Here is a 27,632-nt window from a genome sequence, read left to right as displayed (position 1 = left end):
GAAGAGCACACTATGTTTAATTCATTTCCCAGCTTATAAATAAATATTAAAATATTGGAGTAGATTTTAAAATGCCAATTTTAAAGCCCAGAGGCTTTTTCCTTATACTGAAACTATAAAACATGGATTTTTCTATTAGAAGACATTTGTAAGTTAGTATCCTTTTAGAATATTAAAGGACAAAACAAGATTAGCAATGACTTGTTCCTGAACTAGTTGTCATAATTCCTTGTGACTGAATGTATTCATGAATTTCACTACTATTGTAGTAGGTTATTTATCTTCTAGTTCTAGTTGTGTCCTAGATATGATATACAAGAAGATGATATTTGATTATTCCATTTAAGAAATCTTTTATTTGGAAACAATTACAAATTTACAGAAAATTTGCGGGAATAAAAGCATTCCAAAAAACATTTATATACCCTTTATTGAGGTCAAACATTTTACCTCATTTGCTTTATCATTCATGCACTGCGTGTGTCACCTTAGGTAAGTAAGATCTATGCACCATGGCCCTTATTCTTAAATACTTAAGTTTGTATTTTCTAAGCTTAAGAATATTCCCTTGCATAACTAATTTAGTTGCCAACTTCATTATGTTAGAAAATGATACGTCACATTTTATCTCTTCCTATTTTGTCACTTGACCCGATAATGTTGTTTATAGTGTTTTTGTTCTCCAGTGCAGGATCCAGTCTAGGGTCAGGTACTGCATTTAGTTGTCATGTCTCTTTAGTCCCCTCTATCTAGTCGGAAACATTTTTACAGCCTTGATCTTTTATGACATTGACATCTTTGGAAAATTACCCTCCCTCCCCCGCCTTTTTAAGAGAATGTTCCTCTGTTTTGGATCTTTCTTCATGATTAGATTTAGTTTATGCATTCTCAGCTGAAATAGTATATGGGGGATATTGTGTCCTCGTAGTAATACTTGTGTAGGCACATGAAGTCCATCTGAGAAGTCCACGTGAAGGCAAGAGGTTGTCTGATTTCTCCATTGTATAATTGCTTGTTTTTCCCTCTGCAGCTGATGCGTGGTTTGTGGGGTACACTTTAAGATCATGGAAATACCCTACTCCTCATCAAAAGTTCCCCTAGATCTACCTTTCATTTTAAATAACTTCAGCAAAAAATAGGTTGCCATCCTTTTTTTTTAACTATTGTAAGTTGAAATATAAGAGTAATATTATCAGTAATTCTACTTATTAGTGAAATATAAGAACCATAATAATGCTACAAACTAGGACAATTGGTATTGATAATAACAGTTTTCCATTTGAATTAAAAGTTCTTGGAAAGAAAAACGACTAACTTGTGTATTTATTGGCCATATCTTCTCACTTGTCAAATGTGTAAATTTTGGCGATTAAACAATTGAGTCATAGTGTGAGAAGACCACTCTGCTTAACATGTGAAAGTAGTTTCTTCTGGCTGAAAGGAGAAATTTAGTATGAGTCTTTTGTTGTGCTCTTCCATTCTGTCTTTACAAAGTAGCTTGATAACTAAAGCCTTAAAAAATAAAAAGATTCTTAGAGAAAGAAACTGTGAGACATTTGTCAAAGCAGGTATTTTTCCACTTGTGTTTAAAGTTTATTGAATTGGATTGGACTGCTACTACAGAGGAACAGATTAAGCAAAGAGAAAATTCTTCTCCCATGTTGTTAATAGCTTGATATCTGCATTTGTTCATTTAAAAGAGCAATGGTGAAGTCTAATCTGTTCCATTTGGAATCTCTACTTTAAAGCCCTGAAATGTATGAGTATTTATTTCACTGTGTTCTCACTAGTGTCAGATATCATGGTATATAAGCAGCCAGTGCTGCATGGTACATATCTGTACATTAACCTGTTTACAAAGAATAGGCCCCTCCCCCATTCTTATTGTCTTAGAGTATGCTCAGTGAAGTGTCCTTTCACTACTACAGGTCCACTGCCTCATGTTTTCTGCCTTCCTGGTGTTAACTTTTACCTTGGTTGTTCTCTTTCCTTCCCCTTTTCTATTTGCCTCATTCCTACGATCTGCAGTAATAAATTTAGGTAAGCTCTGTGTGCTGAAGTTGACACTAACAAAACTTTATGGGACAAGGTCTGCTTTTAGCCTTTGGTATACTAATGAATTTTTGGAAGAAAAGAAAAAAGAGCCACGTTTTTCCTACTGCTGTAGGCATTCATCTCTTGCTTAACTATATTTTAAATGAGAGGCCTATGAATAAAACATAAAACCATAAATGTTAGAGCTGGAAGTGATTTTGGAAATACTCTTCCAAGTACCTTTTTTTCTAGTAAGAAAGCTTAATCCTGAGGGTAAGATGACTTGCATGTGGTTAGTAAGTAGTGTAATTGGTGATAAGATTCCTGGACCTTGAGATAGTCTTTTTTTTACCATCTTATTTTGCTTCAATTTTATCTTGTCCCAAGCCAAATTCCAAAGATACTACCTTGTGACTTTGGGTACACGTTGATAACTGCAGTTCTGTCCACTGTCACAAAATCACAGTGAGTGCCACTTGTGATCTTGAATTTGTGTTATTAAGTGAAGGTCAGTTTATGTTTCATACACTATTTAGGAAGACAGGTATGAAAGCATATTTTTACTTCTCTTCACAGATCTTAGAAATGACGGGACTTTGAGCAAATGACTTAACCTGTCTTTGCCTTGGTTTTCTCATCTGAAAAATGAGGATAATGCTACTTACTTCATAAGGTTGTTATAAGGATTAAGTAAGTTAATATTGATTAATATTTACTAAGTACTTAGAACAGTGCTTCATGTTATTTAAGTGTTTGTTAAAATAAATAGCATGATACACAATTAAGTAGTACTTTTTTTTTTTTTTAAACATCTTTATTGGAGTATAATTGCTTTACAATGGTATGTTAGTTTCTGCTTTATAACAAAGTGAATCAGTTATAATTAAGTAGTACTTCTAAAGCATCTACTTGTTTCCTGAATTGCTAGTCTCAGTTTAGTGGCATTTCGACAGCATAGAAATAAATTCTGTTATTTAGAGCACAACTGCCAACTTAGTGGTTTAGTCATTCAACACAAACTTTGAAAAGTGACGATTAAGATTTGATACGAAGAAAGAAGTTGAAAATGCTTCCAAGTCTGTAAAGTTGTTATACCACAAAATCCATTCATCAAAGCTAACGAATGATTTTTGAACATTTTGCTGTACTCAAGACATCTGGGGATTAAAAACCTGAAGATTTGATTACCTAATTTTCAGCCATTGCAGATTAGCAGTGCCAGGTGAATTAGGAAAAGTTATTGTTAACATCTGCCAGCAGTGAGAAGTAATGGTGAACAGAGAGATGAACATTTATGAAAGTTCAGGGGCAGCCGTGTATACTGCAGCCTCCTACATCATTTTATCATGGACTGGTACTATAATTGATGATCGTAATCATAAAATTTTACTGCCAGAAGGGCCCTTAAGGGTTATCAAATTTAGTTTTCATGGTTTTGGGTTTTTTTTTTAAGTATTTTAAGTATTTTCACTTTTTTTTTTTGCCCGCACCGCGTGCCACGTGGGATCTTAGTTCCCCAACCAGGGATAGAACCCGAGCCCCCTGCAGTGGAAGCACAGATTATTATTATTATTTTTTAACGTCTTTATTGGAGTATAATTGCTTTACATTGTTGTTTTAGTTTCTGCTGTATAACTAAGTGAATCAGCTGTACGTATACATATATCCCCATATCCCCTCCCTCTTGCGTCTCCCTCCGACCCTCCCTGTCCCACCCCTCTAGGTGGTCACAAAGCACCGAGCTGATCTCCCTGTGCTATGCGGCTGCTTCCCACTAGCTATCTGTTTTACATTTGGTAGTGTATATATGTCAATGCCACTCTCTCACTTCATCCCAGCTTACCCTTCCCCCCTCCCCATGTCCTCAAATCCATTCTCTACGTCTGCATCTTTATTCCTGTCCTGCCCCTAGGTTCTTCAGAACTTTTTTCTTTATTTTAGATTCCATATATATGTGTTAGCATATGGTATTTGTCTTTCTCTTTCTGACTTACTTCACTCTGTATGATAGACTCTAGGTCCATCCACCTCACTACAAATAACTCAATTCCCTTTCTTTTTATGGCTGAGTAATATTCCATTGTATATATGTGCCACATCTTCTTTATCCATTCATCTGTCGATGGACACTTAGGTTGCTTCCATGTTCTGGCTATTGTAAATAGTGCTGCAATGAACATTGTGGTACGTGACTCTTTTTGAATTATGGTTTTCTCAGGGTATATGCCCAGTAGTGGGGTTGCTGGGTCATATGGTAGTTCTATTTTTAGTTTTATAAGGAACCTCCATACTGTTGTCCATAGTGGCTGTATCAATTTACATTCCCACCAACAGTGTAGAAGGTTTCTCTTTTCTCCACACCCTCTCCAGCATCTACTGTTTGTAGATTTTTTGATGATGGCCATTCTGACTGGTGTGAGGTGATACCTTATTGTAGTTTGATTTGCATTTCTCTAATGATTAGTGATGTTGAGCATCCTTTCATGTGTTTGTTGGCAATCTGTATATCTTCTTTGGAGAAATGTCTATTTAGGTCTTCTGCCCATTTTTGGATTGGGTTGTTTGTTTTTTTGATATTGAGCTCCATGGGCTGCTTGTATATTTTGGAGATTAAACGTTTGTCAGTTGCTTCGTTTGCAAATATTTTCTCCCATTCTGAAGGTTGTCTTTTCGTCTTGTTTATGGTTTCCTTTGCTGTGCAAAAGCTTTTAAGTTTCATTAGGTCCCATTTGTTTATTTTTGGTTTTATTTCCATTCCTCTAGGAGGTGGGTCAAAAAGGATCTTGCTGTGATTTATGTCATAGAGTGTTCTGCCTATGTTTTCCTCTAAGAGTTTTACAGTGTCTGGCCTTACATTTAGGTCTTTAATCCATTTGGAGTTTATTTTTGTGTATGGTGTTAGGGAGTGTTCTAATTTCATTCTTTTTCATGTAGCTATCCCGTTTTCCCAGCACCATTTATTGAAGAGGCTATCTTTTCTCCATTGTATACTCTTGTCTCTTTTATCAAAGATAAGGTGACCATATGTGCATGGGTTTATCTCTGGGCTTTCTATCCTGTTCCATTGATCTATATTTCTGTTTTTGTGCCAGTACTGTACCTTCTTGATTACTGTAGCTTTGTAGTATAGTCTGAAGTCAGGGAGCCTGATTCCTCCACCTCCATTTTTCTTTCTCAAGATTGCTTTGGCTATTCGGGGTCTTCTCTGTTTCCATACAAATTGTGAAATTGTTTGTTGTAGTTCTGTGAAAAATGCCAGTGGTAGTTTGATAGGGATTGCATTGACTCTATATTGTTTTGGGTAGTATAGTCATTTTCCAATGTTGATTCTTCCAATCCAAGAACATGGTATATCTCTCCATCTGTTTGTACCATCTTTAATTTCTTTCATCAGTGTCGTATAGTTTTCTGCATACAGGTCTTTTGTCTCCTTAGGTAGGTTTATTCCTAGGTATTTTATTCTTTTTGTTGCAATGGTAAATGGGAGTGTTTCCTTAATTTCTCTTTCAGATTTTTCATCATTAGTGTATAGGAATGAAAGAGATTTCTGGGAAGCACAGATTCTTAACCACGGGACTGCCAGGGAAGTCCCTAGTTTTCTTGTTTTACAATTTATAAAATAACCCTGAAACACCAAGAACACATTAAATCATGTTCTATAGACTGTGAGAAGTTAACCAAGTATGTATTTCATTTTGGAAAGCTTTCTGTGCAAGCTGTTTTAAGTTTTGGTACCTAAAATCTTTAGCTACAATTTTTGGCTGGTTTATTATGTATAGCACCTTTTCCTAATATACCAAATAAATGAGCCATTATCTCATACAGACCTCTCCTTAGGTATTAATTAAAGCCTATTACAGTTCACAATGGCGATCTTTAAGACATATAATCAACCACTATTGAGCTATGTGACCTTGGGAATTTATTTCTTGTTCTGTAAAATGGTAGTGATAATTGCCTCCCTTTACATCATACATTTCTAAAAAATGTAAAACACACAAAACGTTAAAATTACCATCTTAACTATCTTTGTGTGTACAGTACTGTTAAATACATTCACATTTTCGTGTAACCATCACTGCTATCCATCTATAGGACCTTTGATCTTCCCAATCTGAAATTCTGTACCCACTAAGCATTAATTCCTTGTTTCCCCCTCTCTAGCCTTTGGCAACTACCATTCTATTTTCTGTCTTTATGGATTTAACTACTCTAGGCTCCTTATTTAAATAGAATCATGAAGTATTTGTCTTTTTTGTGACTGGCCTTACACTTAGCATAATGTCTTCAAGGTTCATCCAGGGTGTAGCATGAATAAGGTTTTCTTTTCTTAACGTCCTTATTGGAGTATAATTGCTTTACATTGTTGTGTTAGTTTCTGCTGTATAACAAAGTGAATCAGCTGTATGTATACATATATCCCCATATCCTCTCCCTCTTATGCCTCCCTCCCACCCTCCCTATCCCACCCCTCTAGGTGGTCACAGAGCACCGAGCTGATCTCCCTGTGCTCTGCAGCTACTTTCCACTAGCTATCTGTTTTACATTTGGTAGTGTATATATGTCAGTGCTACTCTTCCACTTTGTCCCAGCTTCCCCTTCCCCGTGTCCTCAAGTCCATGAATAAGGTTTTTAAGGCTGAAAAATACTGCATCGTAGGACTAGACTACACTTTACCTGCTCATCTGCAGGTGGGCGCTCAGGTTGCTTCCACTTTGTGGCTATTATGAATAAATCAGCTGTGAACATGGTTATACAAATACCTCTTCAAGTTCCTGCTTTCATTTGGGTAAATACCCAGAAGTGGAATTGCTGGATCATATGGTAATTCTATTTTTAATTTTTTGAGGAACTGCCATATTGTTTTTCATTCTCCAACCCCTGACAACCACTGGTCTTTTTACTGTTTTCATAGTTTTGACTTTTTCATCATGTGATACTGTTGGAATCATACAGTATGTAGTCTTTCCACATTGGGTCTTTCATTAAATATGCATTTGAGGCTCCTCCATGTCTTTTGTGGCTTGATAGCTAATTTCTTTTAATACTGAATAATACTACATTGTCTGGATGTACCAGTCTATCCATTCACTTATTGAAGGACATCTTGGTTGCTTTCAGGTTTTAACAATTATAAATAACGATGCTGTAAGCATTTAAGGTGTGAGTTTTTGTGTGGACTTAAGTTTGCAAGTCCTTTGGGTAAATACCAAGGAGTGTCATTGTTGGATTGTGTGGTAAGAGTATGTTTGGTTTTGTAAGAAACTGTCAAAGTGTCTTCCAAAGTGGCTGTACCATTTTGCAAACCTATCAGCAATGACTGAGAGTTCCTCTTGCTCCACATCCTCATCAGCATTTGGTGTTATCAAAGAGTACCAGATTTGGGCCACTCTAATTGCTTTGTGGTGTTATCTCATTGTTTTAATTTGCATTTCCCTGGTGACACATGATGTGGTGCATCTTTTCATATGCTTATTTGCCATCTGTTTATCTTCTTTGATGAGATGTCTGTTAAGATCTTTGGCTCATATTTTAATTGGATTGTTTGTTTTCGTATTGCTGAGTTTTTAAAGTTCTTTGTATATTTCCCATAACAGTCCTTTATGGAATATCTTTTGCACATATTTTTCTCTTACTCTGTGGCTTGTTTTCCGAGTCTCTTGGCATTGTCTTTTGCAGAGCAGAAGTTCGTAATGAAGTTATCTTATTATTTCTTTCATAGATTATGCCTTTGGTTTTACCTTTGCCCATTTTTTAACCAGGTTATATTTTTTGTTCTTGTGTTATGGCTAGTTTTGATATATGTAGTTTTGATATCATGACTAGATCTTCACATATAAATTGTATATGTGAAAGTTCTGAAAATTATAATGTCTGCATGTATAAATAAAGTAGTGATTATGGTTGTGTTAACTTTCTTCCTTTCTTTCTCTCTCTTTCTTTCTACCTCTCTCTTTTTCTTTTTCTCTCTCTCTCTCCTCTCTCTCTTTCACATTTTTTCTGAGATTAGCCCAAACTCCACTGAACAGGAGGGGAAAAATAAAAAAAGTAGAACACTTTTGGGGTTATGTAGAAGAAATTAATTTGTAAAATCGGAATTCATTGTGCTTGGTACAATTGGTACTTGTAGACAGTTTTGGAATGAATGTGTGGTGAACAATTGGCCGATGTTAGGGCCTTGAAAATAGTTCCATTTGTTTAATTAGTCCCATGTTGATATATTTCATAATCCTGAGCTGTGCCTAACAAATAAGAGGTCACTTGAGAAATAAACATTTGGCAAATAAAATACATGAATATGTAAATATATAAAATCAGTATCAATTGTGACTCATTAGGTGTACTTCATAATTGCAGTCAAAATAAAGAATATGACAAGAAAGATGGAAGACCTGTTAGGAAAGAATTAAGATACTTCACTGAACGATATAAGGGATTTGAATGTTTGAGTGGACACACCATGTGCCTAGGTGGAGAGACTTGGTTAAATATCAAGAGTTGATAAAGGGCAGTTAGTATTTTAACAGAATTATTAATTTCTAAAGTTTATTTCAAATGCGAGAGATGAAACACATTCCTGAACATTCCAACTTCTTGATTTGCTATATAGAATAATATATAGGATAAGCTACAGTAATTCATGTAGTCCTAATTTATTTCCAATTAGAAATAAACAGACTAATGGAAAAGAATTGAAGACTCAGATATAGAACTGTCTCTGAATGGAATTTGGTGTATCACATCAATCTAGTTAGGAAAGTGTGGATTTTTAAATGAGGAGTGAGGGCTTCCCTGGTGGTGTAGTGGTTAGGAATCCACCTGCTAATACAGGGGACACGGGTTGGAGCCCTGGTCTGGGAAGACCCAACATGCTGCGGAGCAACTAGGTCTGTGTGCCACAACTACTGAGCCTGCGCTCTAGAGCCCCCAAGCCACAACTACTGAGCCTGCGTGCCACAACTACTGAAGCCCGCGCACCTAGAGCCCGTTCTCCGCAACAAGAGAAGCCACTACAATGAGAAGCCCGTGCACCACAGTGAAGAGTAGCCCCAACTCGCCGCAACTAGAGAAAGCCTGCGCGCAGCAACGAGGACCCAACACAGCCAAAAATAAATAATAATAAATAAATACATAAATTTTAAATGAGGAGTGAGGTGATTATAGGTTATACATTTGTAAAAAGCACCTTTCTTGCATTGTGTAATCAAATCCTAGATGGATGAACATTTTAAATTTAAAAATATGAATACTGTTAGAAGATATTTAATTTTAGTCTTCTGACAGGAAGGTCGGAAACCAAAAAGAGAATATAATTGATTACATAAGGGAGGATCATGTTTATGAAGAAAACATTTTATAAGCCTTGTTAAAAGACTGACTCAGAAAAGCAACAGTGAATTTTAAGAGTATTGTCAAAATAATTTCAGTCCTAAAAATAGAAAACTTTGAACTTTTACTTCTGATTTACTTGTACCTTGTATGCAAAAATTCACGTATAGGTGGACGAATTAATAAATGTTCATATGTAGTTGTACAGTATTTCTTTTCTTAAACTTAAAAATATGTAAAAAATTATAGTAGTTTCAGAAGTATCTTTAATGGAAGACTGTGTCTTTGAATGAAAAAAATAATGCACCTCTTCAAGATTTATGGCTGTTAGGAGTGTTTTCTTAAGGTATATTGTTATCGTCACTAAAAAATTAGTTATTTGCCAAGTTGGGTACAGAGTAATGTTGATGTGAAAGGTTTGCAGTGTTACATGTTTTAATAAACAACGATTAGTCTAAAAATGTTTTCTTTCATTCAGTCAGGTCAATTCAGTGAAGATATGATACCTACAGTGGGCTTCAACATGAGGAAAGTAACTAAAGGTAACGTCACAATAAAGGTACGTCAGCTTCTTGCCATACTTGATTTACATTGTTAGCAGATACAAACTAGGAATTTTTCTGTTTGTTTCTTTGCGTTTTACATGAGTATTGGCAGTTCTTAATTAATGAGTGGGCATGTTCCAAAAGAGTGTAAATCAAGTTTTTTTTCTTTCTTGCTCTAATAGATCAAAATGTGTGTGTTGAAATGTTGTTAAGTGCCCATAAAAAACTTAGCATATGGGTTGTCAGAAGTATTATTTGGGATTTAGGTATTTCTAGGAAATAAAAATCCCATCTTCAGAGTATTTGGAATGTGATATTATTACATTATTTCATGAGTAATATTTTATATTGAAAGATAATAATTGTTTATAATGTTGGTAATTTAGTATTATATTTGTGGTAGCAAATATGGTAAACTAGTTTTCCCTTTCTTTGCTAATAAGCCCTAAAATTAAAACTATAAAACAGTAAAAAGTTAACTAGTTTAACACAATTTTGTTTCTAGAGTAAGTTTGATAGGTTTGAATTCTGGACTGTTGGACTGTTTTTTAATTTATTAGTATTATTATTTTTGTATTCCTTGTTCATGGGGGGAATTTACTTCTATAGCCTGAACTTTATGGCCATTTTACCCAGTTCTTGTGGTTCACAGAAGCTGTTTACTGAATTCTTTCCGTAGCTTATCTAATGAAGCTGCTAATTTTTCATGTGTGTGTCTTCATGCGTGTTTCCAATGTCTATGGCTAAATTGGAAGCCTCCTAAAGATAAATATCATGACTTCAGACCTTTACATAGCCCTACAGAGTAGCCATAATAGTGAAATTACTGTGGGTAGTAGCTTTCATATGGATAAAATAATTTTATATAAGAAAAGCACCTAGGTAGGAATGTTTTCTGTTATGTACAGAATAACTAAAAACGATTAGATGTTAATATATATCCAATCAGACAACTAAACTTAAATAGATTCTGAATGAACTGTTTTTTTCTGTCTTGGACTTCAAATTTGGATGATGGCTGATTATGCAGATTCTAAGAGTGCTATTTCAAAAAATATGTATTTTCAATATTGGAAATTTATTGGTTAACAGGCAAAGAAAGTATTGCACAAAAACTAAATCTTTGCTCAAGCACCACCTATGAGATCTAATGTAAACATATTCAGTATGAGCTTCAAGTTAGAAGTGGCCCCAAGAACTTCCAGATTAAGAGCTTGTTTGACCTCAAGTTTTTGAAAAGCAGTTTGGCTCTAACATTGTGGAAATGAACATATCTGCTTGATCTTTCTCCCCTCCTTCTGCTGCTTTTTTCTTCAATGTGTTATTTGAAATATCTTTATTAAGAACTGTCTATCTTGATTTGAAGATTTGGGACATAGGAGGACAGCCCCGCTTCCGGAGCATGTGGGAACGGTACTGCAGAGGGGTCAACGCTATTGTGTAAGCCGCTTGCACGCCCCCCCCCCCCCCCGTCTCCCCCCTTGCAGTCAGTAGTTTAGGTTTCAAGGGAAAACGCTGTTTTTCATACTTTTAAAGGCTTAATTTTTATTTTGGGCAATAACAGTCTTTCTTAGATATTCTCTTAGTGTAATCCCATTAACATCAGACTTTAAAAATAGAATGATAGAATGAGAGTTTTATTTGTTTTTTATGTAGCTAAGAGCTATTGGATATAAATGTTTTACTATCATGTATTAGTCCTCTAAGAAGTCTACCTATCTACTTATTTTATTGAAGTATAGTTGATTTGCAATATTGTGTTGGTTTCAGGTATACAGCATAGTGATTCAGTAGTTTTAATTATATTCCATTATTGGTTATTACAAGAGAATGGGTATAATTCGCTGTGCTATACAGTATATCCTTGTTGCTTATCTAATTTTATATATAGCAGTTTGTATCTGTAGAACAGTCTATTAAAAAGTATTTTTGAGTGCAAGCCTTTTAAAATCGAGGACTTTATTTTAATGAACAGTTACAGTAGTATAAATTAAGAAAATTTAAAAATCTATTAATTGCGATCATCAAAGAACATGGTGGAGACATTGAGATCACTTTATTCTTTTTTAAAGTTACATGATAGATGCTGCAGATCGTGAAAAGATAGAAGCCTCGCGAAATGAACTACATAATCTTCTAGATAAGCCACAGCTACAAGGAATTCCAGTGAGTATGGAATACTGGTTAATTTTACATTATATAATTATAATATTTATATTATTACGAGTATAATTATACATTTTTATTTATTGTGTTTGAAATCAGTAAAATGTCTTTTGTTTTAAAGCCTGGAAGGCTTACATTTACTGAGTATCTGCCCCATACTGCTCATTGTGCTGTTTATTCATTTCTTAACCAGCCGTTTATTGAACTATATGTAGTAGGAGCAGTGCTTAGTCCTGGGGAAACAGTAGTGAGCAGAAGTGAAAAGAAACATGCTTCCTACAATCATGGAGCTTATGGTTTAGTAGGAAACTAGGTAGATGGTATGAAATCATTTGAATAATACAGCTGTGATCAGTGCTACAAGGGAGAGGTACAAGGGGCTATCGAGTTGTAAGTTAGAGGGGAGACTTAATGTAGTTTGAGGGAAGAAGGAAGGATTCTCCGAGGAAGTGCTGCTTGAGCTGAGATGTGAGGAATGTGTAGGCATGTGAGGGATGTGACAGCTGGAGGAAAAGAGAGTTGCAGGCAGAGGCTCTTTGGTAGGAGGAGGTGGGGCACTGGGAGGAGGCCAGTGTTTCTAGAGCACAGAGCAGAGTGGGGAGGGTGGGGTAGAGTGTGGCGAGCCTGTGGCAGCCCGGACACTAAAAGAGGCTGTGTGGGACTGGGTGTTTTTATTTATTTATTTAAACATCTTCATTGGGGTATAATTGCTTTACAATGGTGTGTTACTTTCTGCTTTATAACAAAGTGAATCAGTTATACATATACGTATGTCCCCATATCTCTTCCCTCTTGCGTCTCCCTCCGTATCCCGCCCCCCTGTCCCACCCCTCTAGGTGGGCACAAAGCACCGAGCTGACCTCCCTGTGCTATGCGGCTGCTTCCCACTAGCTATCTGTTTTACATTTGGTAGTGTATATATGTCCATGCCACTCACTCACTTTGTCCCAGCTTACCCTTCCCCCTCTCCGTATCCTCAACTCCATTCTATAGTAGGTCTGCATCTTTATTCCCGTCTTGCCCCTAGGTTCTTCTGATCATTTTTCTTTTCTTTTCTTTTTTTTTTTTTTTTTAGATTCCATATATATGTCTTAGCATACGGTATTTGTTTTTCTCTTTCTGACTTCACTCTGTATGACAGACTCTAGGTCCATCCACCTCACTACAAATAACTCAATTTCGTTTCTTTTTATGGCTGAGTAATATTCCATTGTATATACGTGCCACATCTTCTTTATCCATTCATCTGTCGATGGACACTTAGGTTGCATCCATCTCCTGGCTATTGTAAAAAGAGCTGCAATGAACATTTTGGTACATAACTCTTTTTGAATTATGGTTTTCTCAGGGTATATGCCCAGTAGTGGGATTGCTGGGTCGTATGGTAGTTCTATTTGTAGTTTTTTAAGGAACCTCCATACTGTTCTCCATAGTGGCTGTACCAGTTTACATTCCCACCAACAGTGCAAGAGGATTCCCTTTTCTCCACACCCTCTCCAGCATTTACCATTTGTAGATTTTTTGATGATGGCCATTCTGACTGGTGTGAGGTGACACCTCATTGTAGTTTTGATTTGCATTTCTCTAATGATTAGTGATGTTGAGCATCCTTTGATGTGTTTGTTGGCAATCTGTATATCTTCTTTGGAGAAATGTCTATTTAGGTCTTCTGCCCATTTTTGGATTGGGTTGTTTGTTTTTTTGATATTGAGCTGCATGAGTTGCTTGTATGTTTTGGAGATTAATCCTTTGTCAGTTGCTTCGTTTGCAAATATTTTCTCCCATTCTGAGGGTTGTCTTTTCGTCTTGTTTATGGTTTCCTTCGCTGTGCAAAAGCTTTTAAGTTTCATTGGTTCGCATTTGTTTATTTTTGTTTTTATTTCCATTTCTCTAGGAGGTGGGTCAAAAAGAATCTTGCTGTGATTTATGTCATAGAGTGTTCTGCCTATGTTTTCTTCTAAGAGTTTTACAGTGTCTGGCCTTACATTTAGGTCTTTAATCCATTTTGAGTTTATTTTTGTATGTGGTGTTAGGGAGTGTTCTAATTTCATTCTTTTTCATGTAGCTGTCCAGTTTTCCCAGCACCATTTATTGAAGAGGCTGTCTTTTCTCCATTGTGTACTCTTGCCTCTTTTATCAAAGATAAGGTGACCATATGTGCATGGGTTTATCTCTTGGCTTTCTATCCTGTTCCATTGATCTATATTTCTGTTTTTGTGCCAGTACCATACCTTCTTGATTACTGTAGCTTTGTAGTATAGTCTGAAGTCAGGGAGCATGATTCCTCCACCTCTGTTTTTCTTTCTCAAGATTGCTTTCGCTATTTGGAGTCTTTTGTGTTTCCATACAAATTGTGAAATTTTTTGTTCTAGTTCTGTGAAACATGCCAGTGGTAGTTTGATAGGGATTGCATTGAATATGTAGATTGCTTTGGGTAGTAGAGTCATTTTCACAATGTTGATTCTTCCAATCCAAGAACATGGTATATCTCTCCATCTATTTGTGTCATTTTTAATTTCTTTCATCAGTGTCTTATAATTTTCTGCATACAGGTCTTTTGTCTCCTTAGGTAGGTTTATTCCTAGATATTTTATTCTTTTTGTTGCAGTGGTAAATGGGAGTGTTTCCTTAATTTCTCTTTCAGATTTTTCATCATTAGTGTATAGGAATGCAAGAGATTTCTGTGCATTAATTTTGTATCCTGCTACTTTAACAAATTCATTGATTAGCTCTAGTAGTTTTCTGGTAGCATCTTTAGGATTCTCTATGTATAGTATCATGTCATCTGCAAACAGTGACAGCTTTACTTCTTCTTTTCCGATTTGGATTCCTTTTATTTCTTTTTCTTCTCTGATTGCTGTGGCTAAAACTTCCAAACCTATGTTGGATAATAGTGGTGAGAGTGGGCAACCTTATCTTGTTGCTGATCTTAGTGGAAATGGTTTCAGTTTTCACCACTGAGGACAATGTTGGCTGTGGGTTTGTCATATATGGCCTTTATTATGTTGAGGAAAGTTCCCTCTATGCCTACTTTCTGGAGGGTTTTTATCATAAGTGGTTGTTGAATTTTGTCGAAAGCTTTCTCTGCATCTATTGAGATGATCATATGGTTTTTCTCCTTCAGTTTGTTAATATGGTGTATCACGTTGATTGATTTGCGTATATTGAAGAATCCTTGCATTCCTGGGATAAACCCCACTTGATCATAATGTATGATCGTTTTAATGTGCTGTTGGATTCTGTTTGCTAGTATTTTGTTGAGGATTTTTGCATCTATGTTCATCAGTGATATTGGCCTGTAGTTTTCTTTCTTTGTGACATCTTTGTCTGGTTTTGGTATCAGAGTGATGGTGGCCTCGTAGAATGAGTTTGGGAGTGTTTCTCCCTCTGCTATATTTTGGAAGAGTTTGAGAAGGATAGGTGTTAGCTCTTCTCTAAATGTTTGATAGAATTCGCCTGTGAAGCCATCTGGTCCTGGACTTTTGTTTGTTGGAAGATTTTTTTTTTTTTTTTAAACATCTTTATTGAAGTATAATTGCCTTACAATGGTGTGTTAGCTTCTGCTTTATAACAAAGTTAATCAGTTATACATATACAATATGTTCCCATATCTCTTCCCTCTTGCATCTCCCTCCCTCTGTTGGAAGATTTTTAATCACAGTTTCAATTTCAGTGCTTGTGATTGGTCTGTTCATATTTTCTATTTCTTCCTGGTTCGGTCTCGGGAGGTTGTGCATTTCTAAGAATTTGTCCATTTCTTCCAGGTTGTCCATTTTATTGGCATAGAGTTGCTTGTATTTCTGCAGTGTCAGTTGTTACTTCTTCTTTTTCATTTCTAATCCTGTTGATTTGAGTCTTCTCCCTTTTTTTCTTGATGAGTCTGGCTTATGGTTTATCAATTTTGTTTATCTTCTCAAAGAACCAGCTTTTAGTTTTACTGATCTTTGCTATCGTTTCCTTCATTTCCTTTTCATTTATTTCTGATCTGATCTTTATGATTTCTTTCCTTCTGCTAACCTTGGGGTTTTTTTGTTCTTCTTTCTCTAATTGCTTTAGGTGTAATGTCAGGTTGTTAATTTGAGATGTTTCTTGTTTCTTAAGGTAGGCTTGTATACCTATAAACTTCCCTCTTAGAACTGCTTTTGCTGCATCTCATAGGTTTTGGGTCGTTGTGTTTTCATTGTCATTTGTCTCTAGGTATTTTTTGATTTCCTCTTTGATTTCTTCAGTGATCTCTTGGTTATTAAGCAGTGTGTTGTTTAGCCTCCATGTGTTTGTATTTTTTACAGATTTTTTCCTGTAATTGATACTTAGTCTCATAGCGTTGTGGTCGGAAAAGATACTTGATACGATTTCAGTTTTCTTAAATTTACCAAGGCTTGATTTGTGACCCAAGATATGATCTATCCTGGAGAATGTTCCATGAGCACTTGAGAAGAATGTGTATTCTGTTGTTTTTGGATGGAATGTCCTATAAATATCAATTAAGTCCAACTTGTTTAATGTATCATTTAAAGCTTGTGTTTCCTTACTTATTTTCATTTTGGATGATCTGTCCATTGGTGAAAGTGGGGTGTTAAAGTCCCCTACTATGAGTGTGTTACTGTCGATTTCCCCTTTTATGGCTGTTAGTATTTGCCTTATGTATTGAGGTGCTCCTATGTTGGGTGCATAAATATTTACAAGTGTTATATCTTCTTCTTGGATTGATCCCTTGATCATTATATAGTGTCCTTCTTTCTCTCTTGTAATAGTCTTTGTTTTAAAGTCTATTTTGTCTGATATGAGAATTGCTACTCCAGCTTTCTTTTGATCTCCATTTGCATGGAATATCTTTTTCCATCCCCTCACTTTCAGTCTGTATGTGTCCCTAAGTCTGAAGTGGATCTCTTGTAGACAGCATATATACGGGTCTTGTTTTTGTATCCATTCAGCCAGTCTATGACTTTTGGTTGGAGCATTTAATCCATTTACATTTAAGGTAATTATCGATATATATGTTCCTAGTACCATTTTCTTAATTGTTTTGGGTTTATTATTGCAGGTCTTTTCCTTCTCTTGTGTTTCCTGCCTAGAGAAGTTCCTTTAGCATTTGTTGTAAAGCTCTTTTGGTGGTGCTGAATTCTCTTAGCTTTTGCTTGTCTGTAAAGCTTTTAATTTCTCCGTCGAATCTGAATGAGATCTTTGCTGGGTAGAGTAATCTTGGTTGTAGGTTTTTCTCTTTCATCACTTTAAATATGTCCTGCCACTCCCTTCTGGCTTGCAGAGTTTCTGCTGAAAGATCAGCTGTTAACCTTATGGAGATTCCCTTATGTGTTACTTGTTTTTCCCTTGCTGCTTTTAATATTTGTTCTCTGTATTTAATTTTTGATAGTTTGATAAATATGTGTCTTGGCGTGTTTCTCCTTGGATTTATCCTGTATGGGACTCTCTGTGCTTCCTGGACTTGATTAACTATTTCCTATTCCATATTAGGGAAGTTTTCAACTCTGATCTCTTCAAATATTTTCTCAGTCCCTTTCTTTTTCTCTTCTTCTTCTGAGACCCCTATAATTCGAATGTTGGTGCGTTTAATGTTGTCCCAGAGGTCTCTGACACTGTCCTCAATTCTTTTCATTCTTTTTTCTTTATTCTGCTCTGCAGTAGTTATTTCCACTATTTTATTTTCCAGGTCATTTATCCATTCTTCTGCCTCAGTTATTCTGCTGTTGATCCCTTCTAGAGAATTTTTAATTTCATTTATTGTGTTGTTCATCTCTGTTTGTTTGCTCTTTAGTTCTTCTAGGTCCTTGTTAAACGTTTCTTGTATTTTCTCCATTCTATTTCCAAGATTTTGGATCATCTTTACTATCATTATTCTGAATTCTTTCTCAGGTAGACTGCCTATTTCCTCTTCATTTGTCAGGTCTGGTGGGTTTTTGCCTTGCTCCTTCATCTGCTGTGTGTTTCTCTGTCTTCTCATTTTGCTTAACTTACTGTGTTTGGGGTCTCCTTTTCACAGGCTGCATGTTCATAGTTTCCGTTGTTTTTGGTGTCTGTCCCCAGTGGCTAAGGTTGGTTCAGTGGGTTTTGTAGGCTTCCTGGTGGAGTGGTCTAGTGCCTGTGTTCTGGTGGATGAGGCTGGATTTTGTCTTTCTGGTGGGCAGGTCCACATCTGGTGGTGTGTTTTGGGGTGTCTGTGGCCTTATTATGATTTTAGGCAGCCTCTGTGCTAATGGATGGGGTTGTGTTCCTGTCTTGCTAGTTGTTTGGCATAGGGTGTCCTGCACTGTAGCTTGCTGGTCGTTGAGTGGAGCTGGGTCTTGGCGTTGAGATGGAGATGTCTGGGAGATGTTCAACGTTTGATATTACGTGGAGCTGGGAGGTCTCTTGTGGACCAGTGTCCTGAACTTGGCTCTCCCACCTCTGAGGCACAGCCCTGACGCCTGGCTGGAGCACGAAGAGCCTGTCCTCCACACAGCTCAGAATAAAAGGGAGGAAAAAAAGGAAGAAAGAAAGAAGAAGATAAAATAATATAAAATAAAATAATTTAAAAAAAATAATTATTAAGAAAAAAAAATTTTTTTAAGCAATAAAAAAAAAAAAAATGGACAGACAGAACCCTAGGACAAATGGTAAAAGCAGAGCTATACAGCCAAAATCACACACAGAATCATACACATACACACTCACAAAAAAAGAAGGGAAAAATATATATATATCATTGCTCCCAAAGTCCACCTCCTCAATTTGGGATGATTCGTTGTCTATTCAGGTATTCCACAGATGCAGGGTACATGAAGTTGATTGTGGAGCTTTAATCCGCTGCTTCTGAGGCTGCTGGGAGAAATTTCCCTTTCTCTTCTTTGTTCGCACAGCTGCCGGGGGTTCAGCTCTGGATTTGGACCCGCCCCTGCGTGTAGGTCACCTGAGGGCGTCTGTTCTTCGCTCAGACAGGACGGGTTTAAAGGAGCAGCTGATTTGGGGGTTCTGGCTCACTCAGGCCTGGGGGAGGGAGGGGTACGGAGAGCCTGCGATGGCAGAGGCCGGCTTGACGTTGCACCAGCCTGAGGCGCGCAGTGCGTTCTTCCTGGGAAGTTGTCCCTGGATCACGGGACCCTGGCCGGGCGGGCTGCACAGGCTCCTGGGAGGGGAGGTGTGGAGAGTGACCTGTGCTTGCACACAGGCTTCTTGGTGGCGGCAGCAGCAGCCTTAGTGTCTCATGCCTGTCTCTGGGGTCCGCGCTTATAGCAGCGGCTCACGCCCGTCTCTGGAGCTCCTTTCAACAGCGCTGTTAATCCCCTCTCCTCGCGCATCAGGAAACAAAAGAGGCAAGAAAAAGTCTCTTGCCTCTTCAGGAGCTCCAGACATTTTCCCGGACTCCCTCCTGGCTAGCTGTGGCGCACTAGCCCCCTTCAGGCTGTGTTCATGCAGCCAGCCCCAGTCCTCTCCCTGGGATCTGACCGAAGCCCGAGCCTCAACTCCCAGCCCCCACCCATCCCGGTGGGTGAGCAGACAAGCCTCTGGGGCTGGTGAGTGCTGGTTGGCACCACTCCTCTGTGCAGGAATCTCTGTGCTTTGCCCTCCGCACCCCTGTGGCTGCGCTCTCCTCCATGGCTCCGAAGCTCCCCCCTCCGCCACCCGCGAAGGGGCTTCCTAGTATGTGGAAACCTTTCCTTCTTCACAGCTCCCTCCCACTGGTGCAGGTCCCGTCCGTATTCTTTTGTCTCTGTTTTTTCTTTTTTCTTTTGCCCTACCCAGGTACGTGGGGAGTTTCTTGCCTTTTGGGAGGTCTGAGGTCTTCTGTCAGCGTTCAGTAGGTGTTCTGTAGGAGTTGTTCCACATGTAGATGTATTTCTGATGTATTTGTGGGGAGGAAGGTGATTTCCACGTCTTACTTTTCCGCCATCTTGAAGCTCCCTGGGTGTTTTTGAATGATGAGATTTATCATCTAAATCATTCTGATGTCACTTTAAGAATGGATTGAAGGGGGACTATAAGGAGGACAGTTTTAGGAAGCTGTTGAAGTTGTCTTGGCAAAATAGAGTACCATGGATTGGGGTGGTCGTAGACAAGGTTGTGAGAAGGAAATAGATTGGAAGGATATTTAGGAAGACAGGTCTCCAGACTTGGTAATGTATTAGATGGGAAGATATAAAGAATAATTCCTAGTTCCTGGCTCATTTACTTAGATGGAAGGTGGTGCCATTTGTTGAGCTAAGGGATGCTGAAAAGGACTAGGCTTTACCCTCATGACCAGTTCACGAGTGTCAGCTCCTTGAGGTATGTTGTCTCAGTTAATCCGCACAATGTATTGAGGTCGATGGTGTGATCCCTCCTTTGTAACAGTTGTTATTCACTCAAGATCGCATGGTCATTAGTGTATTGGCACAGCTAGGTTTGACTCCATGTCTTTCTGACTTCAAAGCCTATTCTTTTTCTTCTATGTTAACAACTAGTTCTACATACCATAAGTAAAAAAATCAGTTTCATCTTGGTCACCGTAAGAGTTTTTAGTTGCAAGCAATAGAAAGCCGATTTAAGTAGAAGGGGATTTATTGAAAGGATATTGGGTAGCTCACAGAGTCTCTGAGAAGGCTACCCATAACCATGTTCAGAAAATAGGCTGGAACAAGGGAGGCTCAGCAGCTGCTAGGACCACATCCAGACTTACACCATCGAGTAAGTCTGGTGACCTCATGCAGTTTCTGCACACCAGACACAGTTGCTCCGATTGGAAGGTCATTTAGTTGATGCCCCTTCCCTAGCAGAATGGATTCTCTACCCCCACTTTCTTGCAGTACTGGCTCTGCATTCATAGTTTTGGTTGGTCCTAGATTATGTGTCCATTCTCTAGCAGAAAGGAAGGCTGGAAAAGAAATTATCTACAGAAGCAAGAAGCTTTATTGGGAAGCAGGTTCATAAGGTGGAAAATTTCTTAAATGTAGGAAGAGGGCTAAGATGTCAGGTAACCCCAAAACTGACAACTGATCACAAATGACCATGATGCAATTTTTAAAACTCACACAGGTCCAGGTTGAGAACCTGGGGTGACTTAAATAAGAGTGTGGAGAGGGGTAAGAGTTGGGGAGGGAAGGACGGGCTGACCAAAGGTGCTGAGATTTGGCTTTTGGCTCTCTGACCCCTGTGACTTAGCATTCCCCGGAGAGCTCCTGGTGACCCTTGCTCTCAGCCTCTGTCCTTGGCTCTTTCTCCTTTGTGAGAGCTAAGAGTCTAGGGCCTAGAAATAGAATCAGTCGCCGTCTTTGGAGTCAGGGGTGGGGGTAGGGGCATGTATTAAGTGAAAGAAATAGGTTTGACAAGTGTTTAACAAGATGACAAGGTAGACATGGCGTGTACTTTCTTAGGATTGGTCAAAGATACAGTTTCTTAGAGAACGTTGATTCAGAGTAAGGATGTTATCAAATACGTTATATGTACTCATAGTTTTTGCTTTTCGTAAGGCAGAAAGGATGTACCTGGGAAAGATAGAGTGATAATTGGGACACCCCTCTCCGCTTTCCTTGTTTTTCAAAGCACGTCTACCAATCAGATGGCGATGTTTAGTCTCAGAGTTTATGGCTACTGTATTTATCCTGATCCCCAGGCTTATCCATTATCTTAGAATATTTATACATTATATTTTATAGGATGAGTGTAGAATTTTAAAGGCTTATTTACATGTTTACTGTTAGATTAATGACTAACAGACAAAAATGGTTGAAACTCATTCCTCCACCCTTGGTTGTTAAGATCATATTCACTTTTTGGTAAAGACTTATTAAGAAATAACAGAATGCATACGGTAGACTTAGAATATTTTAAATAGAAGTTGGCAGCCACATGTTGAAGTAAGGACATCTGCATGGTAGGAGTTAGAGTAAATGCTAATTTGAATGATTAAATGAATGAGATAGGCCACCAGTCACATAAATATACTTTAATTATGGCATGACATCACATCCTGATTTTAACGTCTACAGATATGCATATGATATGCTTCTGTGACATTTTCTTACATAAAATTTACTCAGTATCTTTTCTTTTTAAAGGTGCTAGTACTCGGAAACAAGAGAGATCTTCCTAATGCCTTGGATGAGAAACAGCTAATTGAAAAAATGTATGTCTTAAGAATGAGTGATGGTTTTTTAAAAAAAATTTGGTTCTAAATTATACTGTTTTGCCCACTGCTTTGTTTAGCATTGCTGTATTATTCAGTAATGATCATAGTCACGTTTTGGAGTAGATAAACTTGACATACTAGAAAAGTGAACCCATAAATTTTTTTTTCCCTCTTAAACATTGTTTTTAAAATTAATTAATTAATTAATTTTTGGCTGCATTGCGTCTTCATTGTGGTGCACGGGCTTCTCATTGCAGTGGCTTCTCTTGTTGCGGAGCACGGGCTCTAGGCGTGCAGGCTTCAGTAGTTGTGGCACATGGGTTCAGTAGTTCTGGCTCATGGGCTCTAGAGCTCAGGCTCAGTAGTTGTGGTGCACGGGCTTAGTTGCTCCGCGGCATGTGGGATCTTCCCAGAACAGGGCTTGAACCCTTGTTGCCTGCATTGGCAGGTGGCTTCTTAACCACTGCGCCACCTGGGAAGTCCCCGTAAAATTTTAGTATTAATAAAATAATTTCTTCTGTATAGTAATTTAAAAAACAAGCAAAATTGAGCAGCGAGTGAAAAGATGACTGTTGTTTTAAGCACAGACTTATTTTCTTAATTCTGCTTTTTATAGGAATCTGTCTGCTATTCAGGATAGAGAAATTTGCTGCTATTCAATTTCTTGCAAAGAAAAGGATAATATAGGTAAGAAATGACTGGTGTTTGTGGAAGAAGTGGGTATGATTAGAAGGGATGTCTCATGCTTTTTACTGTTTATTATCTCCATTTCTGTTTAAGTGATTTCCCTTATAAAATACTGTTGCTTTTGCCTCAGGAAAAAGAGTACACATTATACCTTTTGACAACAAATATAATATCCTGAATCTGCTCCATGCTATTTAAAGAAGTAAATGCAAAAGAGACATGAAGTTAAGCATTATGTGATATCAATTTATTGTATTAATTTTTGCAGAGCTAGTGTCCAGCTGTGCATTGTAACAAGATGATGTTTTTGAAATAAGACTTTACAAAAATCGGTGTATAGGCATTATTATGGTTTTGCATGTATCAAAATCACAATATATTACTGCAATATGTTAGCACTCTAAAGGATAAGGCTAGAATACCCTTTATCTACTTAATGTCTGTATTAATTTCCTAGGACTGCCATAGCAAAGTACCACAAACTGGGTGGCTTAGAAACAGCACAAATTTATCCTCTCAGGTTCAGGAGGATAGAGGTTTGAAATCGAGGTATCAGCAGGACCATGCTCTCGCTGAAGGCTCTAGGGGAGGATCCTTTCCTGCCTTTTCCTGGCTTTGTGGTTCCCGGCAGTCTTTGACGTTCCTTGGTTGTAGATGCATCACTCCATTCTCTGCCTCTGGCTTCGCATGGCCTTCTCCTCTGTGTGCGTGTCTGTGCGTCTATTTTCTCTTCTTATAAAGACACATTACTGGATTAAGGTAGGCCCTAATCCAGTATTACCTCATCTTATATCTGCAGAGACCCTATTTCCAAGTAAATTCTGAGTTTCCAGGTGGAGGTGAATTTTTAGGGGACACGATTCAAGCCAGTACAGTATCCTAAAGAATAAGTATATCTGACTCAACTTTAGTCTCTTAACTAATTTGGTGAGGGATTATTTAATAAAAGTGTATTGGCGTGGAGAGGATCAAAAGGTTGAAAAAAGAAAGATAAGTAGAAAGGTTAAAAGAAAAGATAAACAGAAGTGTTTGATGAGATGAAAAGGCTATTCAGTGTTAAGACAGCTGCTTGAGTGAAAAGACCTGTAACAGTGCAGTAAAATAAACTCACCAGTAAAAGATACCTTCATGGCAAAAGCTTCTCAAGCTCAGTCTCGTCTGGCATGATAGACTCAACCAGAGTTTGAAAGGAGAGTTTAATGCATGTGCCTTAAAGCAGATGGGTAGGAACCTAGGGATTTTCATGGCTCCTTCACTTCTCCCAGTTTGGTGGTCACTGGTGAAAAAATTTCTCTCTGTGGGTCACTATATAAAAAGAGGCTATCCATCAGTGCTGCGTAGTGGCTAGAAACAGCATGGGCTTTGGAGTAAGGCAGCCTCAGGCTGGAACACCCAGTCCTTAATTACTTTCTGACTGGCCATCGACAGAGCGCTTAAACTCCCTGATCCCCATCTATAAAATGGGGATGATGGCAACAACTTCAAAACTCTCTTACGAGAGGGAGTGAGAAAATGAATTGCATAGTGTTTGACGTATGGTGGACATCACAGGGATGTGTTCATCTTCTCTTGCTGCTGTCAGTTAAAAACAAGGACTAAAATTACAGGCGTGCTCCTTCTGGAGACTCTAGAGGAGAAGCCATTACTTTGCCCTTTTCAGCTTCTAGAGACTGCCTGCATTCTTGGCTCATGGCTCCTTCCCCATCTTCAAATTATCTCTCTCTGACCATTCTTCCATGGTCATATTTCCAATTGAAAAAGTATACTGGAATAAAATGTAATAAATCAATAGTGCCAAAACAGTGTGTTTAAAAGGCATTCTGACACTTTTTCTTTAACCTTCATTCACTATGTATTGGTTCTCACCAGACTTAACTTGTTTTCCAAGTCAGTTCCAGTCCATATCTCGGCTCCTTCCCTCCTCCCCTCAAACATGCTCTAATTAGCTTATAGTATTGATGGTTTTCTGGCTGATTCTGGGCTTCCTTTAAAGAGCACCCAAAACAATCAGAGCCCAGTACTTGGCTGATGGACACAAACTCACCTCTATTAAATGGATAGAGTAAGTGACTTGTTATTTTGGGAGCATCCAGTTAATTTGAGAAGAGACTATTCAAGCACTTAGGGTTACTAGAGTGTATTTAAAATGTTTTTCCGATGTTGAGGGGAACTCTCTTAAATTTTAAGTTGTGCCCCCAAGAGAGCATTTACTTACACAGCAGTGGTTCTCATTGAGGGATTTTTTTTCCCCCTGGAAATATTTGGCAATGTCTGGAGACATTTTTGGTTGTCGTAATGAGGAGAGTGATGCTGGCATCTAGTGGGTAGAGGCCAGGGTGGTTCTAAACATCATACAGCCTCCACAGCATAGAATTGTTCAGCCTAAAATGTCAGTAGTGGCAAGATTGAGAAACCCTGTACTACACTAACCGTAATTTTTAGTATGTTGTGCTATTCTGTAAATCCATTACTCCCTTATATTTTCTCTGGTATTTTCCAACATAGGGGGAAAAGAGTGTTTGAAGGGAGAAAAAAAAAGTCATTTATTTTACCGCTGTGACAAACTAACCAGATACTTTGCTGAAAAAACCTTGTGAGCTCACTTATGAAGCAAATGCAGGAGAGCTGATGAGAACTTCTTTTGCTCTTTGAGGCTGGTCTTCACAGTTTATTGTAGAGCTCTATAGTCACCAGGTTTGTGTTTGTAGAACTCCTGGTTCACTTCATATTATCAAGCCCAAGGAAACTAATGCCCTCTTAACTAGGTTCAAAATTAGTTTGTAAAGCCTGTTTATTTGGAGCAAGAAGTACAACTAACAGCCAAGTCAGGTAGACTTCTTGAATAATGAAGTCTCAGAACACCCTCCTTAATTTCAGCTTTTTTATAACATTTTAGTGCCAAATTTATGAATTTACTAAATTGCTCCAAAAAGTATTTCAGTGCACATGGGTTGTATGTTATACTTCCAGCTTCCTAATGTGGCACACGAGGTACCTTAGTTTCAATAGTAATTTGTCCTCAAACTACACATACAAGAGATTACTTCAGGGAAGCTGATCTTTGCAAAGATGGCTTATACTTGTGGCTCTTTTTATCATGGAAGATAACTCCTTCTGCATCTGAATATCTTATTTCTTTGCCTTTTATTCTGATCTTAAGGATTCATCTGTCTTTAGGATATGACGTATGTCCAATGTGCACAAGTTTTTTTAAGTGAATTTCTTAAATATTTAAACCTAGTCATTTCACTTTCAGATTTACCTTTTCCTCCATTCAGTTCAAATGAGTGTGGCTTTGCTGTTATTACACACTGCTGTCTTTCTTTTGAAGTGCAAATGACCTGCTGTGGCAGTCGGGTTAAATGATGGTTTCCACAACGCTGGTTGTGTTTGTTCAGATCTCAGCTCTAGGCTGTTCTTTATATACAGTGTTTGGTTTACAGTTTCTCTAATGCATGTTAGCTGGGAAACTGGGAGACTGAATGTGCGCTCGTCTTTCAGGCTTGGAGAATAGAGTGCTGCTTCTAATAGATGCGCACATGCCCTTTATGTGGATAACACATTTTAGAGAACTCAAGGACAGTAATTCAGTGTTTTGACTTAGCTGCCTTCTCCTGTCAGTCTAAGGGCTTTTCCTGGCTGTTCTCGGCCACTGTAGCTTCAGTTGCCACCTCTACGATGCTATCTTGCCGGTCTCCATCTCTTCCTCAGATCTGTACAGCTGAAACTACCTGCTAGACATCTCCATGTGCTACCTCCTCCACCTCAAACTTGGTGTGCTTACTGCCGAATTCTTAGTCTTTTTTCCTCAAGCCTGTTCTTCCTTCAGCTGCTGTTAGTGAGCAGCTCCATGACACACACACTTGTTCAGGCCGGAAGATCCTTTCTCACCCGCTGCATTTGGTCAGTCCTGGTAGGTTCTGTATTTTGAACGTGCCCCTCATTTTATTCCTCTCCATCCCTACAGCACTTGATTTGCTTCAGGCCTTCGTCCCTTTCCTCTTCCTGTTGTGATAGTCTGTATACTGGCAGCCTTCCAGGTTGCCCTTCTCGGTTGCCATTGTTGAACTTACTACAATAAACTTACAGTTTACAATAAACAGTATGGTTTCCCTGCTTAAAATTCTCCAATGACTTCCTGTTGACTTGAGAATAAAATCCAAACTTCTGAGCATCTTAGAATGGTATACAAGGTTATCTGGCTCCCTCTAGGCCTGTGGTTCTCAACTGAAAACAACTGAGCTCTGCAGGGGACATTTGGAGATAATCTGGAGCCATTACTTGTTGTCACAGCTGAGGATGGGGGGTGGTGATAATGGCATCTTGTGGTCATGGTTATAGATGTTGCAGAATATTCTACTGTGCACAGCAAAGAATTATCCAGCCCCAAGTGTGAAAAGGGGGAGCTTGAGAACCCCTGCTCTAGCCTTAGCAATGAGCTAAGGCTACCCCCCTTACCCATCCCTGTGCGTCAGCCACATCTCATCACTTGTAATCCAGCCACAGCTCCACGTAGTTTCACGCCTCTGCTTATTCTATGAGTTTTGCTCTTTCTTTTGCCTGGAATTCTGTGGAGGCTGTCCCCCACAACCAGACGACTGACTACCTGCGTGTTTTCCAGCACGATGAAAGCTCCTCGAGGGCAGGGAGTGGTTCTCCTGTCTCTTTGCATCCTGGAGCTTCACACACAATACCTGATCTTACAGGCAATCAGTAAGCTTTTGAATGAATAAAGGAAGGCACAAGCTGTTCTGTATACAATTTAACTT

At 38.3% G+C, this 27,632-nt stretch overlaps 1 protein-coding gene across 1 annotated transcript in view; it reads left to right on the top strand.

Annotated features, from left to right (window-relative positions):
* ARL8B (ARF like GTPase 8B) overlaps positions 1 to 22,911 on the top strand; it is a 54,385-nt gene extending 31,474 nt beyond the window's left edge. Inside the window, exons 2-6 of the mRNA XM_082347548.1 lie at positions 9,842 to 9,922; positions 11,275 to 11,348; positions 11,981 to 12,074; positions 22,106 to 22,173; positions 22,793 to 22,911. Of these exons, the coding sequence (XP_082203674.1) occupies positions 9,842 to 9,922; positions 11,275 to 11,348; positions 11,981 to 12,074; positions 22,106 to 22,173; positions 22,793 to 22,874 (399 nt within the window). The 3' untranslated portion in view covers positions 22,875 to 22,911. The remainder of the gene's footprint in view (positions 1 to 9,841; positions 9,923 to 11,274; positions 11,349 to 11,980; positions 12,075 to 22,105; positions 22,174 to 22,792) is intronic.
* The last annotated feature ends 4,721 nt before the right edge of the window (positions 22,912 to 27,632 follow it).

Source organism: Balaenoptera borealis (assembly GCF_965194805.1).
Source record: "Balaenoptera borealis genome assembly, chromosome: 12".
NCBI lineage: Eukaryota > Metazoa > Chordata > Mammalia > Artiodactyla > Balaenopteridae > Balaenoptera > Balaenoptera borealis.
Note: the sequence above shows the minus strand (reverse complement) of the source record. Positions and strands in the feature narration are given on the sequence as shown.